General features: G+C 39.0%; 1 protein-coding gene across 2 annotated transcripts in view; it reads left to right on the plus strand.

Annotated features, from left to right (window-relative positions):
• Nucleotides 1-15,606, plus strand: part of PTAC3 (plastid transcriptionally active 3) — a 110,459-nt gene that overhangs the window by 85,381 nt on the left and 9,472 nt on the right. For both annotated transcript variants that reach the window (XM_010265699.3, XM_010265700.2), the window contains exons 9-10: nucleotides 13,409-13,871; nucleotides 14,077-14,463. In XM_010265699.3, coding sequence (XP_010264001.1) covers nucleotides 13,409-13,871; nucleotides 14,077-14,463 — 850 coding nt within the window. The remainder of the gene's footprint in view (nucleotides 1-13,408; nucleotides 13,872-14,076; nucleotides 14,464-15,606) is intronic.

The following is a 15,606-nucleotide window of genomic DNA, read 5'->3' on the forward strand; positions in this document are numbered from 1 at the left end:
TCTGATAATGGCCGTGAATATTTGTCTTCATCTTTTCAAGAATACTTGGACCAACATGGCATTATACACCAAACTTCATGTACTTACACCCCACAACAAAATGGGGTGGCTGAGAGAAAGAACCGGCATCTTTTATAAATGGCACACTCCCTCATGCACCACATGAATGTTCCCAAACCTTTTTGGAGTGATGCGATGTTCACCTCTTGTTTCTTAATTAATCGGATGCCCACGTCTATCGTTGATGGTTGTTCTCCATTTAATGTCTTGTTTCCCACCATGTCTCCGTTTCCGCTTTCTCCTCGGGTATTTGGGTGTGTTTGCTTCGTCCATAATCTAGGTCCCGAAAACGACAAGTTAGAGGCACGATCCCTTAAGTGCATATTCCTTGGCTATTCCCGGACTCAGAAAGTGTACAAGTGTTACCATCCCAGTTCTCGTCGTTCCTTGGTATGTGCTGATGTTACCTTCTTTGAGTCTACTCCGTTCTTCGTGGGGTCCGATGATGCTTCTTCCTCCACATCACCTCCTCCTCTTCCCCTTCCTGTGGCTGATCCTCTTCCTCTAGTTCTAGCCTTGCCTACGTCCTTGCTTCCGGTGCCACCGTCCGTTGACCGTCCACCTATCCGTCACGTGTATACACATCGCCCTCGTGTAGCGGTTGTGACTCCTTCGGCTTCATCACCGTTGACAGATCCAACTCCAGACCCGCCACCAGCCTCCGACCTTGATCTTTCTATCGCCTTATGGAAAGGTAAACGCACTTGTACCCTTCATCATATTTCCAATTATGTTTCACTTACTCACCTTTCCTCCTCCCATCGCCAGTTCATCTCTTTGTTATCCTCGGTGGTTGTCCCTAAGGATGTCCAGGAAGCCCTTCTCCAGAGTGGTGACGTGCTATGGAAGAAGAGCTCTCTGCTCTCCATCATAATCACACTTGGGACCTCACCGCTCTTCCTCCTGGGAAACAGGCTGTCGGTTGTAAGTGGGTTTATACTGTTAAGTACTTGCCTGATGGTCGTGTTGAGCGCCTGAAGGCGTGATTGGTAGCAAAAGGGTACTCCCAAACCTATGGTATTGACTACACAGAGACCTTCTCCCTAGTTGCTAAGATAGGGTCAGTTCGCGTTATCATCTCTCTTGCAGCTATGTATGATTGGCCCCTATATCAGTTGGATATCAAAAATGCATTTTTGCATGGTGATTTGCTCGAGGAGGTCTACATGGAGCAACCACCAGGGTTTGTTGCTCAGGGGAGGATGGTAAGGTATGCAGACTTAAGAAGGCTATATATGGATTTAAACAGTCCCCTCGAGCATGGTTTGGTAGGTTCAGTGAGGTGGTCAAGAAGTTTGGTATGAAACAGTGCCAAGTTGATCATTCTGTCTTCAGTCATGACTCTCCGGTAGGAAAAATACTACTGGTGGTGTATGTAGATGATATCGTTGTTACTGGGAATGATAAAATGGACATTGACAGGTTGAAGGCCTTTCTACAGGAACACTTTCAAGCAAAGGACCTTGGCAAATTGAAGTACTTCTTGGGCATAGAGGTAGCAAGATCTAAGCATAGTATTAATCTGTGTTAGAGGAAATATGTGCTTGATTTGCTAGAAGAAACAAGTTTGTTAGGTACGAAACCAACTGAGACACCTATGGAAACAAATACTCAGCCAGATATTTCATTTGCGGTTAGTGTGGTGAGTCAGTTTATGCAGAAACCTTTGGTCCCTCATTGGAATGCAGTGCTAAGGATTGTGAGGTATTTGAAAGGAGCTCCTGGCCGTGGTTTGCTATACAAAAGTGGCGGAAAATTGGAGATAGAAGGATACACCGATGTTGACTGGGCCGGTTCTATGTCTGATAGGCGGTCTACCACAGGCTATTGCACTTTTCTGGGGGGTAACCTGGTGACGTGGAAAAGTAAGAAGCAAAGAGTTGTGGCAAGAAGCAGTGCAGAAGCAGAATATAGGGCTATGGCACATACTGCTTGTGAATTAGTGTGGCTAATGAACCTTCTACAGGAGATAGGGTATGACATTAGTACTCCAATGAAGCTCTATTGTGACAATCAGGCTGCAGTTCATATCTCTTCTAATCCGGTGTTTCATGAAAGAACCAAGCACATTGAGGTTGATTGTCATTTTGTGAGAGAGGTGTTGAATGGAGTGATAGAGACTGCATATGTTAATACGGGAAACCAATGGGCAGACTTGTTTACAAAAGGTTTGAGTCGGGGGAGAGTGGACTACATATGTAACAAGCTGGGATTATATGATATATACTCACCAGTTTGAGGGGGAGTGTTAGTGAAGGGGTATTTCGGTCTTTGTACCTGTTGAGATTGCTGAGCTGTTCTATTATGTTAGTTCGAGTGCCTCTTACTTAAATAAGGGCACTGATGTCTTTTCCTATCACATTAATAATATAATAACAGGTCTGGCTGAAAGGAGGGTTGAATTTTTTCCCTAATTCGAACCAGACCTTTTCTCTCTTTCTTCCTTCTTGCTTGCTTGCTTTACTTGACTGCTAACGAACAAACAGACTTCTAGGGCAGGCCGAACTTCAACAACATGCTTGAAAATGCTTTATATGTTTGATTTTATTTTTAAATTTTCATTTGAATACTCTTTACATGTTATGTTTATGTATTTCAATTTTAGATAATAAGTTTTATAATACATTTATTTTAAAATTTAAGTTTATATTTTTATTAATATTATGTTTAATATTTTTTTTTTGCTATTTTGCATTTTTTGATTTTTTGGCTTTTGTTTTGAATTTTTTGACCTTTATTTTTTATTTTTTAGCATTTGTTTTTTGTATTTTTGTGCCTTTCAAAAAGGCACACGTCTCGCCTTGCGCCTTGGGCGCAAATTGGCCCTTATGCTTTTAAAACACTCTACAATAACCTTAGATAACTCTTTTAATCAGTTTGTGCTAGGACTGTCAAGAGGCTCCATAAATCCGCGACCTTATCTGAAGTCCGATCCTACTATCTTGGATTCGGATGAGTTATATGTATGGTCGGATCAGATTTGGTTGAGGCAGTAACATCTTATTAATAATCGGATCGAATTCAGATGTTACCCACTTTGATCCGATGAAAACCCGAATCCGATTCATATACATTTTATTAATTTTTCATATATGTTATTATACATTTATATTTCAAGTTTACTAAAATATCATAATGTACTTTTGATATTTACGATACAGTGTAATTATTATTTACTCTAAAGGTAACTGGATAAATAAGCCCCATTTTCCGAACTCTGTTTGAGTGTCTTGATCTTGCTGCCATCCCAACCCCCACCCCCTGTTATTTCTCTTCATTGTTAGAACTTCTACTATTGTTTACGTTCCTTGTTAACAGTTTACTCTCCATGTCCTCTTCCTTAGTTTTAATAGAAAGAGGGAGAGAAAAATGCATAATTGGAAGGATGGAAAATTTCCGATTTGCTACGGATGGTATTGCAGACAGTGTTAACGGTGGCGCTATGTGCTGTGGCACCTGTGTTTCTATTCTCTGTATATGTACATGTTTTACATTCTTCCAAGCTCCCCATGGTGCTTAATCTCCATTACAAAGCTTGCTTTCTTGGTTTCTCCCTCCTTTTTGACTACTAAATATCCAGTGCTCTCCTTATTCCTTTTTCTTTTCATTGTTTATTTGACTATTTCTCGTTCAATTTCATATATCTAGTTAGGGTTTATAGTTTTTCTGCAAATTTTGTGGTTTCATCCATTTTGATTTTGCAGGTTATGGCTTTTTTCTTTTTTCTATTGCTTCTAGTTGGCGATGTTGGATTTGGATGAAATCCGAAATCCAATAAATCTGATTGGGTTCGAATTTGAATATGTTTTTCATACATCCGATCAAATTCGAATTTGAACTCGGGTGCTGGGTTTTTTTTTTTAAGTTAGACTTAACATAGATTTAGGTGCATCTGATCCGATTACAGGCCTAGTTTGTGCACACAAAGGAGGTTTCATTTTCTTTTGTTCAACACCCTGATTGGTGTTGATGTGTTTGTAGCCATATTTTATGAATAGGAAATGTAGGATTAACAGCATTTTGATATGGCATACATTTGGTAATTGGATTTTTTTTTAATACTCTTTTCCCATAAATAATCATTACAGAATACTTTGTTTCAATTCGCTTCTCTGTATATAGACACCCGAAAGGATAACTACCAAAACAACAGCAGATGAAACATCGTTTGCTTACAAACTCTCAACTCCTCACCACCTTAAAACTGAAAAAGGAAAACCTTAACCGAGAAGGATAAGAAATTGATCTTGCCACCACTAGCCCCTGCATATTTAAATTTTATTCCTCTTCCAATGTATCAACAGGTTCAAAAAGTGGATCATCAGCAGCATCTTGCTCCCTTTTCTTCAACTCCATAAAAGATTTTCTTGAAAAATCCTCACGTCCCAAGAAAAAATGTCCTGACATTTTACTTGGAACTTCTTTATTAATTACTTTTTCCAATACCATCTTCTCTACTGTCTAACTTGGTTAAAAATCACCTCAACCTCTGCCTCATTGTCTTCATACTCTCTCCCTGATTCTTTTCCAAGTTCCAACTTCCTCCTTGGAATCAACCATCAAGGATTCTGAACTTGGTCCCCTTGATTTTCTATCCAAATGTTGCTGCACCTGGTCAGGGTTCAAGCATTTTCCTACAGCCTTATAAAATTGGATATTGATCTTCCCACCCTTCTAATGGCCACTTTAACACAACCTCTGAATTGCAAGTCTCCATCACATCTGATCCAATTTTGGGCCTTCCACTAGGTACGGAATCAACGCATTTAGTCCCATTCTTATTTGTCTCCCTTCTCTCCTTATCAAGAAGAATTCCCTGCATCTCCCTTTCTAACTCAGCAACAATATTTCCTCTCTCATTTATTTCGTCTGGAGCATTCTTTTCAAACTCTAATGTCAGACCACCTACCTGTCTTTGTATTTTGGACTCTATCACCAGAATTGAGCACTTCTGGATGAAAAAACTAACCATCTTCCACAAAATCCTTATATAGATAGAGATTGATTGCTCTTCTCCATTTCTTTCCTCGGTCACTTCATCTATTGCCTCTTCAACTTCCATGATACTTTTACCATGCTCACTGCAATGCTGCACCCTTTCTTCTGGTGACTGATTTTTCTTTTCATCTTTTCATCCTGCCTTGTACATCTTCTGTTTTTGGCTCCAGAGAACATTCTCTAATCCCATCCCCTCTCTTTTCTCCACTCCTACTTAGCACCCCAAGATCCTCACCGCAACCGACATCCGCACCTGCCAAGGCTTCAAAAACATCTATGTCTGGAACAGCATGAGTTTGTATCAGTTTTTGTCAGGTGATTCCTCTGTTTTCTATTACATTTTGATATTTTCCATCAAAGTTTGCTATAGGTTTCTGTATCCTCAGGCAGTGAGGATATAAAAGACAACTGCATTCCAAAATCATTAGTGTAACATCAAGTGCACCCTACTTTGATAAGGTTGAAAATTGCAAACTGCTCTTTTGTAGATTATTATGTAGTGGCACACTTGAGGCCAGGCCTGTGTACAGGTGTATGCAATTCTGCTGCTTATGGGGCAGGACTTTACTGATAATAGAACCTTCATATGGACAGCAGTACTGAACAAAGATCTTGTGCAAATTCTGTAGTGGGCTGTGATTGCTGGGCCACAAGGCATACCACTATCCTAAAGCATGAGGCTGCCTGAAAGCAAGGGGTGCAAGTCTCCTAAGCATGTATTTTTTAATTAATAAATAATTAAAAACAAAAAATAGATTAATAAACTAATATAGTAAATATCCCAAAAATGGGGAAGGACCTCAATTCTGCTTTACTGGGAAAATGGTTTTGGAGGTTTGGTGAGAAAGAGGAGGGTGATAGCAGCTAAGTATAGGCTAAAAAATTCTGTCTGGGTTCTGGGGGAGTCAAACCAATCATATGGTTGCTCTGTGTTCCAACTTTAACAAAGTAAGGAAAGGTGAGGAAAAGGATAGAAGAATGAAAGAGAAGAAGATAGGAAGAAAAGGAAGGAAAAGAGAAGAAAAGAGGGAAGACTAGAAAGGAGAAATCTGTTCACTTCTCCTTACTGTCGACCCAAGTTGTATTAGTATTCTACTAAGGCTGAAATGATTACAATACCCTTAGGAAAGTTACAGCAGATATAAGAGAGAAAGAATAACATGAAAAAGACAACACTGCCCCTGTTAACTACTTCTAACAATTCTAACACTCCCCCTCGAGCTGGAGTATATATATCATAAAGTTCTAGCTTGTTACAAATATAGTCCATCCTTGAGTGACCCACACTTTTAGTAAAAATATCAGCTACTTGGTCTTCAGATTTAACATAGGGAGTAACAACCTCTCCACTTGTCACTTTTTCTCTCACAAAATGGCAATCAACTACAATGTGTTTAGTCTTTTCATGAAACACTGGATTAGAGGCAATATTTGTTGCAACTTGGTTGTCACAAAACAGTTTAATGGGTTGACAAATTGTGATATTCATCTCTCGAAGAAGATGCTTCAACTAGACTAGCTCACAGGTAGCATGGGCCATTGCCCTGTTTTCAGCTCCAGCGCTACTCCTAGAAATTACGTTCTGCTTCTTGCTCTTCCAAGTAATGAGATTTCTGCACAAGAAAGTACAATAACCTGTAGTAGACTTCCCGTCCATCGGAGACCGTACTCAATCTGCATCTGAGTACCCTACTAGAGACATATCTCCCCCTTTCTTATACAAAAGCCCTCAACCAAGAGCACCCTTTAGATACTTTAGAACCCTCATAACACCATCCCAATGAGCAATTGTTGGATTCTGCATAAATTGACTGAGGACTCCAACACTAAAGGAGATGTTATGCCTAGTGATGGTAAGATAGATCAACTTGCCTACTAGTCTCCGATACCTTGTAGGGCCTTCTAATGGCTCCCCTTGACTATCAGTCATCTTCACATTGGGATCCATGGGAGTTTCAACTGGCTTGGATCCTAACAACCCAGTTTCATCCAACATATCTAAAGCATACTTTCTTTGGGACAGAAAGATTCCCTACTTCGATCGAGCTACCTCAATTCCAAGAAAGTACTTCAAGGTTCCTAGATCTTTAGTTTGAAAGTGTTGTTGTAGGAATTGTTTCAATTCATCAATTCCATGTGTATCATTGCTAGTGAGAACAATATCATCAACATGCACTGCTAGAATGATCTTCCCAGATGACAAGTCTCTACTAAACACAGAGTGATCAACATTGCATTGTTTCAAGCCAAAATCTTGCACCACACTACTAAAACAACCGAACCATGCCCGCGGTGATTGCTTCAGCCCATATATAGCCTTCTTTAATTGACACACCTTTCCTGACTCCCCCTGAGCAACATACCCAAAGTTGCACCATATATACCAACTCTTGAAGATCACCATGGAGAAACACATTTTTGACATCTAGCTGAAATAGGGGCCAACCAAAGTGGGCAGCTAAAGAAATGAGCACTTGTACAAAACCTATTTTAGCCACAGGAGGGAAGGTTTCTGAATAGTCCACACCATAGGTGTAAGTATACCCCTTTGCAACAAGTCGAGCTTTGAACCACTCAATACTGCTATCTTGACGGTGTTTAATTGTATATACCCATTGACGACCAACGGCTTGCTTCCCAGGTGGTAAGGAAGTGAGATCCCAAGTATTATTGGACTGAAGAGCATGAAATAGGGTAAACTCTCAAAGAAGGTAACATCCGGAGCAACAAAAGCTTTTCGTAAAACAGGATCATAGCAATAGCATTTGTAACCATTTTGAGTACAAGAGTAACCAAGAAAAACACATCTAATAGCTTTGGGGTCAAGTTTATCATGGCCTGGACCCAATTTGTGAACAAAACACACAAGGAGGAAGAGAGAAAGGCGAGGTGGAGGGAAACAAGATAGAGAAAGGTGACTTTGCCATCTAGGACTGAAGAAGGCAAACGGTTTATGAGAAAACAAGAGGTGAGAACTGCATCACTCCAATAGAGTTTAGGAATTGACATTTGAATCAACAAGGCCCGAGCAGTTTCAATCACATGGCGATTTTTTCTCTCAATCATACCATTTTGTTGAGTGTGTGAACATGATGACTGATGTATAATACCATGAGGGTCAAAATAAGACTGAAAATTATTATGAAAGTATTCCTTGGCATTATTTGAACGAAACACTTTAATGCATACACCAAACTGATTCCTTATCTTAGCATGAAAAGATAGAAAAGTAGAGAACAATTTTGAACGATCCTTCATCAAGTAAATCCATGTCATTCTTGAATAGTCATCAATAAATGTTACAAAATATCTGAATCCATTATAAGATGACACACAACTAGGACCCCAAACATTTGAGTGGACTAAAGCAAAAGGACTTAGGACTCTCTTATCATCCCTAGGAACAAAAGACTCTCTATGGTGTTTACTCAACTGACGTGACTCACAATCTAGCAGAGTTACAAACTGCAAGGTTGGGACTTGCTTTTTCAAAATACGCAAAGAAGGATGACCAAGACGACAATGCCACTGATGTGGTGTAAGAGAGGAATGAAGTGCCTTCTGAGGACAATGGTCATCCAAGTAGTATAGTCCTCCAACTTCACGACCACCACCAATCGTCTTCCCCGTCTTGAGATCCTGAAAGACACAATATGAAGGATAAAATTTTATTGAACAATGACGGGTTTGAGTAAGCTTACTTATAAACAGGAGACTAAAGGGAAACTTAGGAACATAAAAAATCGAGAGTAAACTAAGGTCAGAACCAAGAGACACATTACCGATACCAGTAATAGCAGAAGGAGAATCATCAGCTAAGGTAATGGTTTGAGAGGTAGAAGGTGGTGACAAGGATATAAACATATTTGAGGAGCTAGTCATGTGGTCTGAAGCTCTAGAGTCTAGAATCAATTACCCAAGGTGAAGGTGAAGAACTAGAAGCAAGACAAGCAGTACCTGACTTCACAAATGTAGCAGTGGTAGAACTAGAAGAGGCAGAATGGTGAAGCTTTTCATACTCCTCACGTGAGATAGAGATTGTGTCTTTATCCTTACCAACATTGGAAGTAGGAGCATCTTTAGTCACACTAAGACTCCCAAAATCACCTTCCACCATTGCTTGGTTAGCCTAGGAAGATGGAGGGCCATGAAGATCATAACAAAAGTTGACTATGTGACCTTCTCATCCACAATGTGAGCACTCATGGGCTGAACCATGGGCACTACCACTACGACCACCACCACCCCTTGCACCACCAAACTCTCTACCACCTCCTCGTGCACCTCTGGGCCCACGACCAAAACCCCTCACATTTCCTCCACCTCTAAGGAAAACCTCCTTTGAAAACCACCATGGTTGATCTCTTTGAAGGTGGGGGATGATCACTATGTGGAATTGAGGCTCTCCTTACATGAGAGAAAACCTTAGACAAGGATGGAAGATCATTGCTCCCTAAGATTTGGGCCTGCACTGGTTCAAATTCAGACCTCAACCCAAATAAAAATCTTGCTACATCTAGATGTTCTCGTTGTTCTTGTTGAGTCTTCAAATCAGTGGATAGGGTTTGATAAACATTGATCTCATTCTTTAAGCATTTTAGAGAAGCATAGTATTCTTTAACACTTTTATCCCCTTGTTGAAGAGAAAAATAGTCTTGGTACAACTGGTAAATTCTTGTGATATTGTCTTGTCCAGAGTACAATTGCTTGGCATGGTCCCAAATCTCCTTGGCCGTGTCTATTCCAAAGTGATGTCATAATTTGGGCATTCTCTTGTACGCATTCATTGTACCCTTCTGATTCACTTTTCAATGGACCCTCCTTGATGTACTTCAACTTGTCTCTTGCAATGAGAGATACCTCAACCGACTTGGCCCATGGGATATAATTAGTACCATTGAGTTTCACCGTGGTTAATTGAGAAGTCATGGAATCTGATTGCACAACTACTGTAGGTTTAGTATTACCATTTGACAAAGCCATGAGTGAGAGGAGATCACTGATTTGTCACCTAGGCAAACTGTCAAACAGCTGGTATGCAAGTATGCAACTACTGTAACATACCTTTTTCTTTAGGAAAAACACCAAGAATTATTAGTCCTCTACTTTAGAAACACTTGGGAAAGATTGCATACTTACCACAAGGTGTCACCACAACACAAACCACTACAAAATCACCACACATTGAGGAGCACCTACCTCATAACTCGAAACATCACAAAGCTGCCCTCCTCGAACTGCCGAATAGAGGGCTTTTAGAAAAACACAACCAACTCACACAACACTGAAACTTGAGGCATTAAAGCCTCTTTTCCAAGTGGGCGATCAGTCCTCTTAAGTCTTCTTCCTTTCCAACAAAGAATAGAGAATATTCTCTATTCCTAGGGCACAAAAAGTTGAGACGTGAACAGTGCCGCGAACAGTACAGTCGACCTCAAGGCTCTGATACCATGTTCCAACTTTAATAAAGTAAGAAAAGGTGAAGAAAATGATAGAAGAAAGAAAGAGAAGATAGGAAGAGAAAGGGAAGGAAAAGAGAAGAAAAGGAGAAAAAAGAGGGAAAACTAGAAAGGAGAAATTTGTTCACTTCTCCTTACTGTCGACCCAGGTTGTATTAGCATTCTACTAAAACTAAACACCTGGACTGATACTACTGGAAGTCTAGTGGCTAAACCTGTTAAATAGGTCTTTCTAGTAGTCCATATGTCTACTCCATAGTTTCTTGCCCTGCCTGGGCATACCAGCAACCATTCTGGGTCTCCTTGGAGTTTTTCCAAGGACAAACCCCAAAAATCCTTCAGCCTACCACAACCAGCAGAAGAACTCCTTGAAGAAGAAGAAGAAGAAGAAATTTAGAATAGGGCAGCTTAACTCTACCCAGCCCATCAAAATGATATTTATATTAGGGCAACATTAAAAAACTTAAGATTACAACTTTACCCCCCATTAGTAAGGGATGGAGTAACTTGAAATAAGAAAGCCCAAGCCCATTAACACTTAATAACAGAATTATAGCCCAAGAAGAGATAGGAAGACATAACACAAATGGCTCGAGGCCTATACTGTCAAGTCCCACAACAAAGGGTATGCTGCTGGACACAACTGCTTATGTGCTCTGTCAGTAACTTGTTGCTTCACTGCTGTTTTTCCTATGAGATTTGGATGAAGGTCAGGAACTTGTTTGAGGTGAAAAGTTGCTGCCCTGAATCGGTAGCAGATTTTGTGAAGAGTTGGAGAGTCAAGGGCCTCACAAAAGAGGGAAAGTTGGTGTGAAACCTGACTCCTGCTGCAGTTTTTTGGTGCATATGGCAGGAGAGGAATGCAAGGATTTTCAAGAATCAGCACAGCTCCAGAGACGGTGTTTCAGAAAATTTTGGGGAAAATGTTCTCTTGGTTAACAGTAAACAGTGTTTAAGGACAGATTTTAATTCATTTTTTGCTGTTAGGAATCTTTTTTGTAAATCAGGGTCTGGGGGTTTAGGTCTGCTTGGGCAATTCTTTATAAATCCCTATGTACAACTCCTTGTTGCACATATTTTTTCCTTTTAATGGATATTATAATTTCCCTGCTTCAAAAAAAGGGGAAATTTATGAGGTATCACCACATAAAGTGTTACATTCTTTGATTAAGTATCATTGGCTATCAATACATCACTTGCAAAGTTACAAATTAAAATTTCAGAATTAACAATTCACATAAATTGCATAATATTGACATAAACAAGTATGCCATCTCATATTCAGATGAATGTAACACATTTATTTATAATAAAGTATTATAAATGTATCAATGTATGTCATCTCATAACACTTATGTTTATAGTATTTTAATGTAAATATTGCTATAAACAAGTTTGGAAGGTTTTCCTCCATTATGTTACGTTAATATGTAATGGGTAACACGATGAAATAGTTCCCTCATTTCTATTTATAATACTTTATTATAAGGAATTGTCTCAAGTGTGTCTATGCCTCTCTTCTATGCTTCTGTGCATATTCTTAGCACTTAACATTCATTGCAAAATGTTCTGGTGGGGGCATTTTGTTTTTTCTCTGTTTTATCTGGTATGTTCTCTTATTAAAAGGAAAAAAGGGCTATTACCCGATGTTGATCCTGACTATCTTGGGTCTTGGATGGGTGGATTGGAAACGGACCTAACCTTAAGCATTTTCTCAGACAAAGTGGCTGCTCTCAAACTCAACCCATTGATGCAGGAGCTGAAGAGTCAAAATTGGAATTTTATGAAATTTTATGTATTTCTGTATTTTTGGACAGTAGGGCTATTTTTGTCATTTTGCAATTTTCTGTGGGGTCCAATGATAGGGTTTAAATTTTCTAGTTATAGTTTATGTTTAAAATTTCAGAGTCATTGCTTAAGTAGGATTAGAGTTATTGAGCCTTTGAATTGAAATAGGATATGACAGCTTAGTTTGAGTTCTACTAGGATTATTGAGTCTAACAGTTTGACTCCTAGGTTATTATGATTTTAGAATTTATAAATATGTGTGGATGTTTTACACAAAGTGCAATGAAGTTTATTGAGTTTTTTACAGATTATGCCAACTATGTGAGTGATTCCCATGCCCTAGAGTGATTCTAGGCACCATGTGAGTGATTCCAGGTATTTTCTCTCTTATTCTTTCAAGAAGCCATTACAACCATAAAATTCTGATCAAAGAAGACCATTAAATATTCTCTAAGGACTAGAACTGAGCTGGTCCTACATCACCCATGTTCTCATGCTTGTCAGCTAGAGATATTACCTTTGCACCAAGCAATGTCCCCTATCCTCCCCTTTGCCTATTTTTGAAAGGATAAATGAGCTTCTCTCTCCCCATGTAATTGATCCTTATCTTGGGGTGGGAAGACTGAAGAGAAAGTCTATTTTGGGCTTTGTTGTAATTGATCCTTTTCTTGGGGAGAGTTAAGAGTGTGTACCTCTCCCCATGTACTTTATTATATTTGTTTTTTCTCATTAATATAGTTTCAGCTACTGATCAAAAAACTAAGTAAAAAAAAACTGAGCTTCTCTTCTCTCTCTCTCTCCTTTCCCTATTTTTATTGGCATCCAGGTCATTTTGGGGATAGTTATGAAATCTTTCTGTCTATGATCTTATTCCTATAGCTCCTATTTACCTGGTAGGAGCAGAGTAGGAGGGGCTTCAAGGTTAGCATTCTTACAAAAATGGAGCAAGCTAGTCAGCATGAATCATGCTACTTGCTGTAGTAATCGTTTCTTTCTTCTTGATGCTTAAATTGGATGGAGATCTTAATAGTTTATAATTTAATGCTTAAATAGTGTATAATTTTTTTTTTCTGCTGAAGTTAAGAGTCTTCTTAATTCATTAGGTACATAGAAGAAGGGGGGCTTACAGGTGAGCGCAAGCGGTGGGTTCCACGGAGGGGTAAGACCCCTCTAGATCCCGATGCCCTTGGATTTATTTATTCAAACCCAATAGAAACCTCCTTCAAACAACGATGTCTTGAGGAATCAAAGATGTACCATCGGAAGCTTCTGAAGACCCTAAGAAATGAAGGAATTGCAGCTTTAGGAGATGCATCTGAATCTGATTATCTCAGAGTAGAGGAAAGATTAAAGAAGATAATAAAAGGTCCTGACCAAAATGCTTTAAAGCCCAAGGCAGCTAGTAAGATGATAGTCTCTGAATTGAAGGAAGAGTTAGAAGCACAAGGCTTGCCAACTGACGGAACTAGAAATGTGCTTTACCAGAGAGTGCAAAAGGCAAGGAGGATAAACCGTTCACGTGGCCGGCCTCTTTGGGTTCCACCTGTGGAGGAGGAAGAAGAAGAGGTAAATAGTTATTTCTTTATCAATCCTTTCTTCTTGTGCAATTTAATAAACATGCTACTTTTTTGGTTATATATTCTTGTTTTCTTATTCTGTGAGTTACTTTGTTATAAACCATTATTATTGTCTTTCCTGGATGTCAAGAGACATACTCAGATGTTTTTGCTCAATTTTTATTCTAAATCATTCTTAATGCTTTTTCTTGCAGGTTGACGAGGAATTAGATGAATTAATTTCTCGTATTAAGTTGGAAGATGGAAATACAGAATTCTGGAAACGACGTTTTCTTGGAGAAGGATTAAATGGTAATCATGACAAGCCAGATGATGACATTGAAGATTCAGAACTTCAAGATATGTTGAATGACACTGATGTTGTCGAGGATGTTGCCAAAGAGGGTGAAGATGATGAAGTTGATGAAGAGGAGGAGGAAGTTGAACAGACCGAAAGTCCAGTTGAAGACAGGGTTAAGGACAAGGAAACCGAAGCTGTTAAGCCTCTTCAAATGATTGGGGTCCAATTGCTGAAGGATTCTGAACAAACAAATTCCACGGCGAGAAAATCAAAGAAGAAAGTTTCCCGGATATCAGTAGAGGTTTGCAATTAAAGGATCTGACCTTATTCTTTTATTGTTTATCCTCGATCCTTTCTTTGTGAGGTTTGTTAGGTGAGTTGTCTAGAACAAAAGATCTAGATTACGCCAGAAACTTCCACATGGCAGCTTAAGTAGTGGCCACTTTGTTATGTTGTATTTGTTTGGGTGTAACTTGACCGTGACACATAGTTGTCATTTGTCAAGTTACCTAGGCAACACCTAGGCTATGGAATCTGAAAGCATAAAATCTAAGGATTCCTACTTCTCCTAAGCTACTTTATTCGTTTTTTATACTAACCAACATACCTGTATACTACCTATTAGCAATAAAACCATTCAAATGAGTAACTAACTAGAAATTTCATATAAAAACATAAAAATGCCATCATAAATACATCATTTAAATATATTATTTTCAATGTTTAATAACCTGTATCAGGCCAAGGAAAAAAGGAAATGCAGTGAGAAAAAAAGAAAAAAATAAGGGGGCTCTGTTTCGTTCCCAAAAAAGAATTTCTTAAAAAAATAGAAAATAAAAATCCATGAATAAGAGGACGACTTGGGACTGTGTTTAAGGGGCAGAGACCCTATTTCAAGCCAATAACAAGGTTGAATGCAGCGAAAAAGGAGAAAAACAAGGGGATGGAGCCCCTGTTTCATTCCAAATAAGGGGACGAAGAAGAAGAAGAAGGGGGCAGAGCCCCAGTTTTGTTCCCAAAAGTATTTAAAAAAAAAAACTAAGAAAAATAAAAGAATAATAGGACCATTTGAAGGAGGAGGAGGAGGCGGCAGCGAAGTCCCTGTTTTGTTTCCAACAATATTTCTTAAAAAACGTAAGAAAAAAATAAAGGAGCATGGGACGACTTAAAAACTCTTCTCAGTCATCGGTCTTCTCTGTCTTCTCTTCTCAGTCTCGGTTGAAACAATGGAAACTCTTCTTAGTTGTTGGTCTTCTCTGTCTTCTCTTCTCAGTCATCAGTCTTTTGACTCTTTTCTATCTTCTCTTCTCAGTCTCGGTTTAGAACTCAAACCCAAAAAACTTGTAACATACACAATTCTAATAAAAGAACTATCTTAAAAAAAATGTAACATACAACATGGTGTATGTTAATTAAATAAAACCATCCAATAAAATGATATAAA

The sequence above is a fragment of the Nelumbo nucifera genome, chromosome 3, assembly GCF_055504915.1.
Source record: "Nelumbo nucifera cultivar China Antique chromosome 3, China Antique-T2T, whole genome shotgun sequence".
Lineage (NCBI taxonomy): Eukaryota > Viridiplantae > Streptophyta > Magnoliopsida > Proteales > Nelumbonaceae > Nelumbo > Nelumbo nucifera.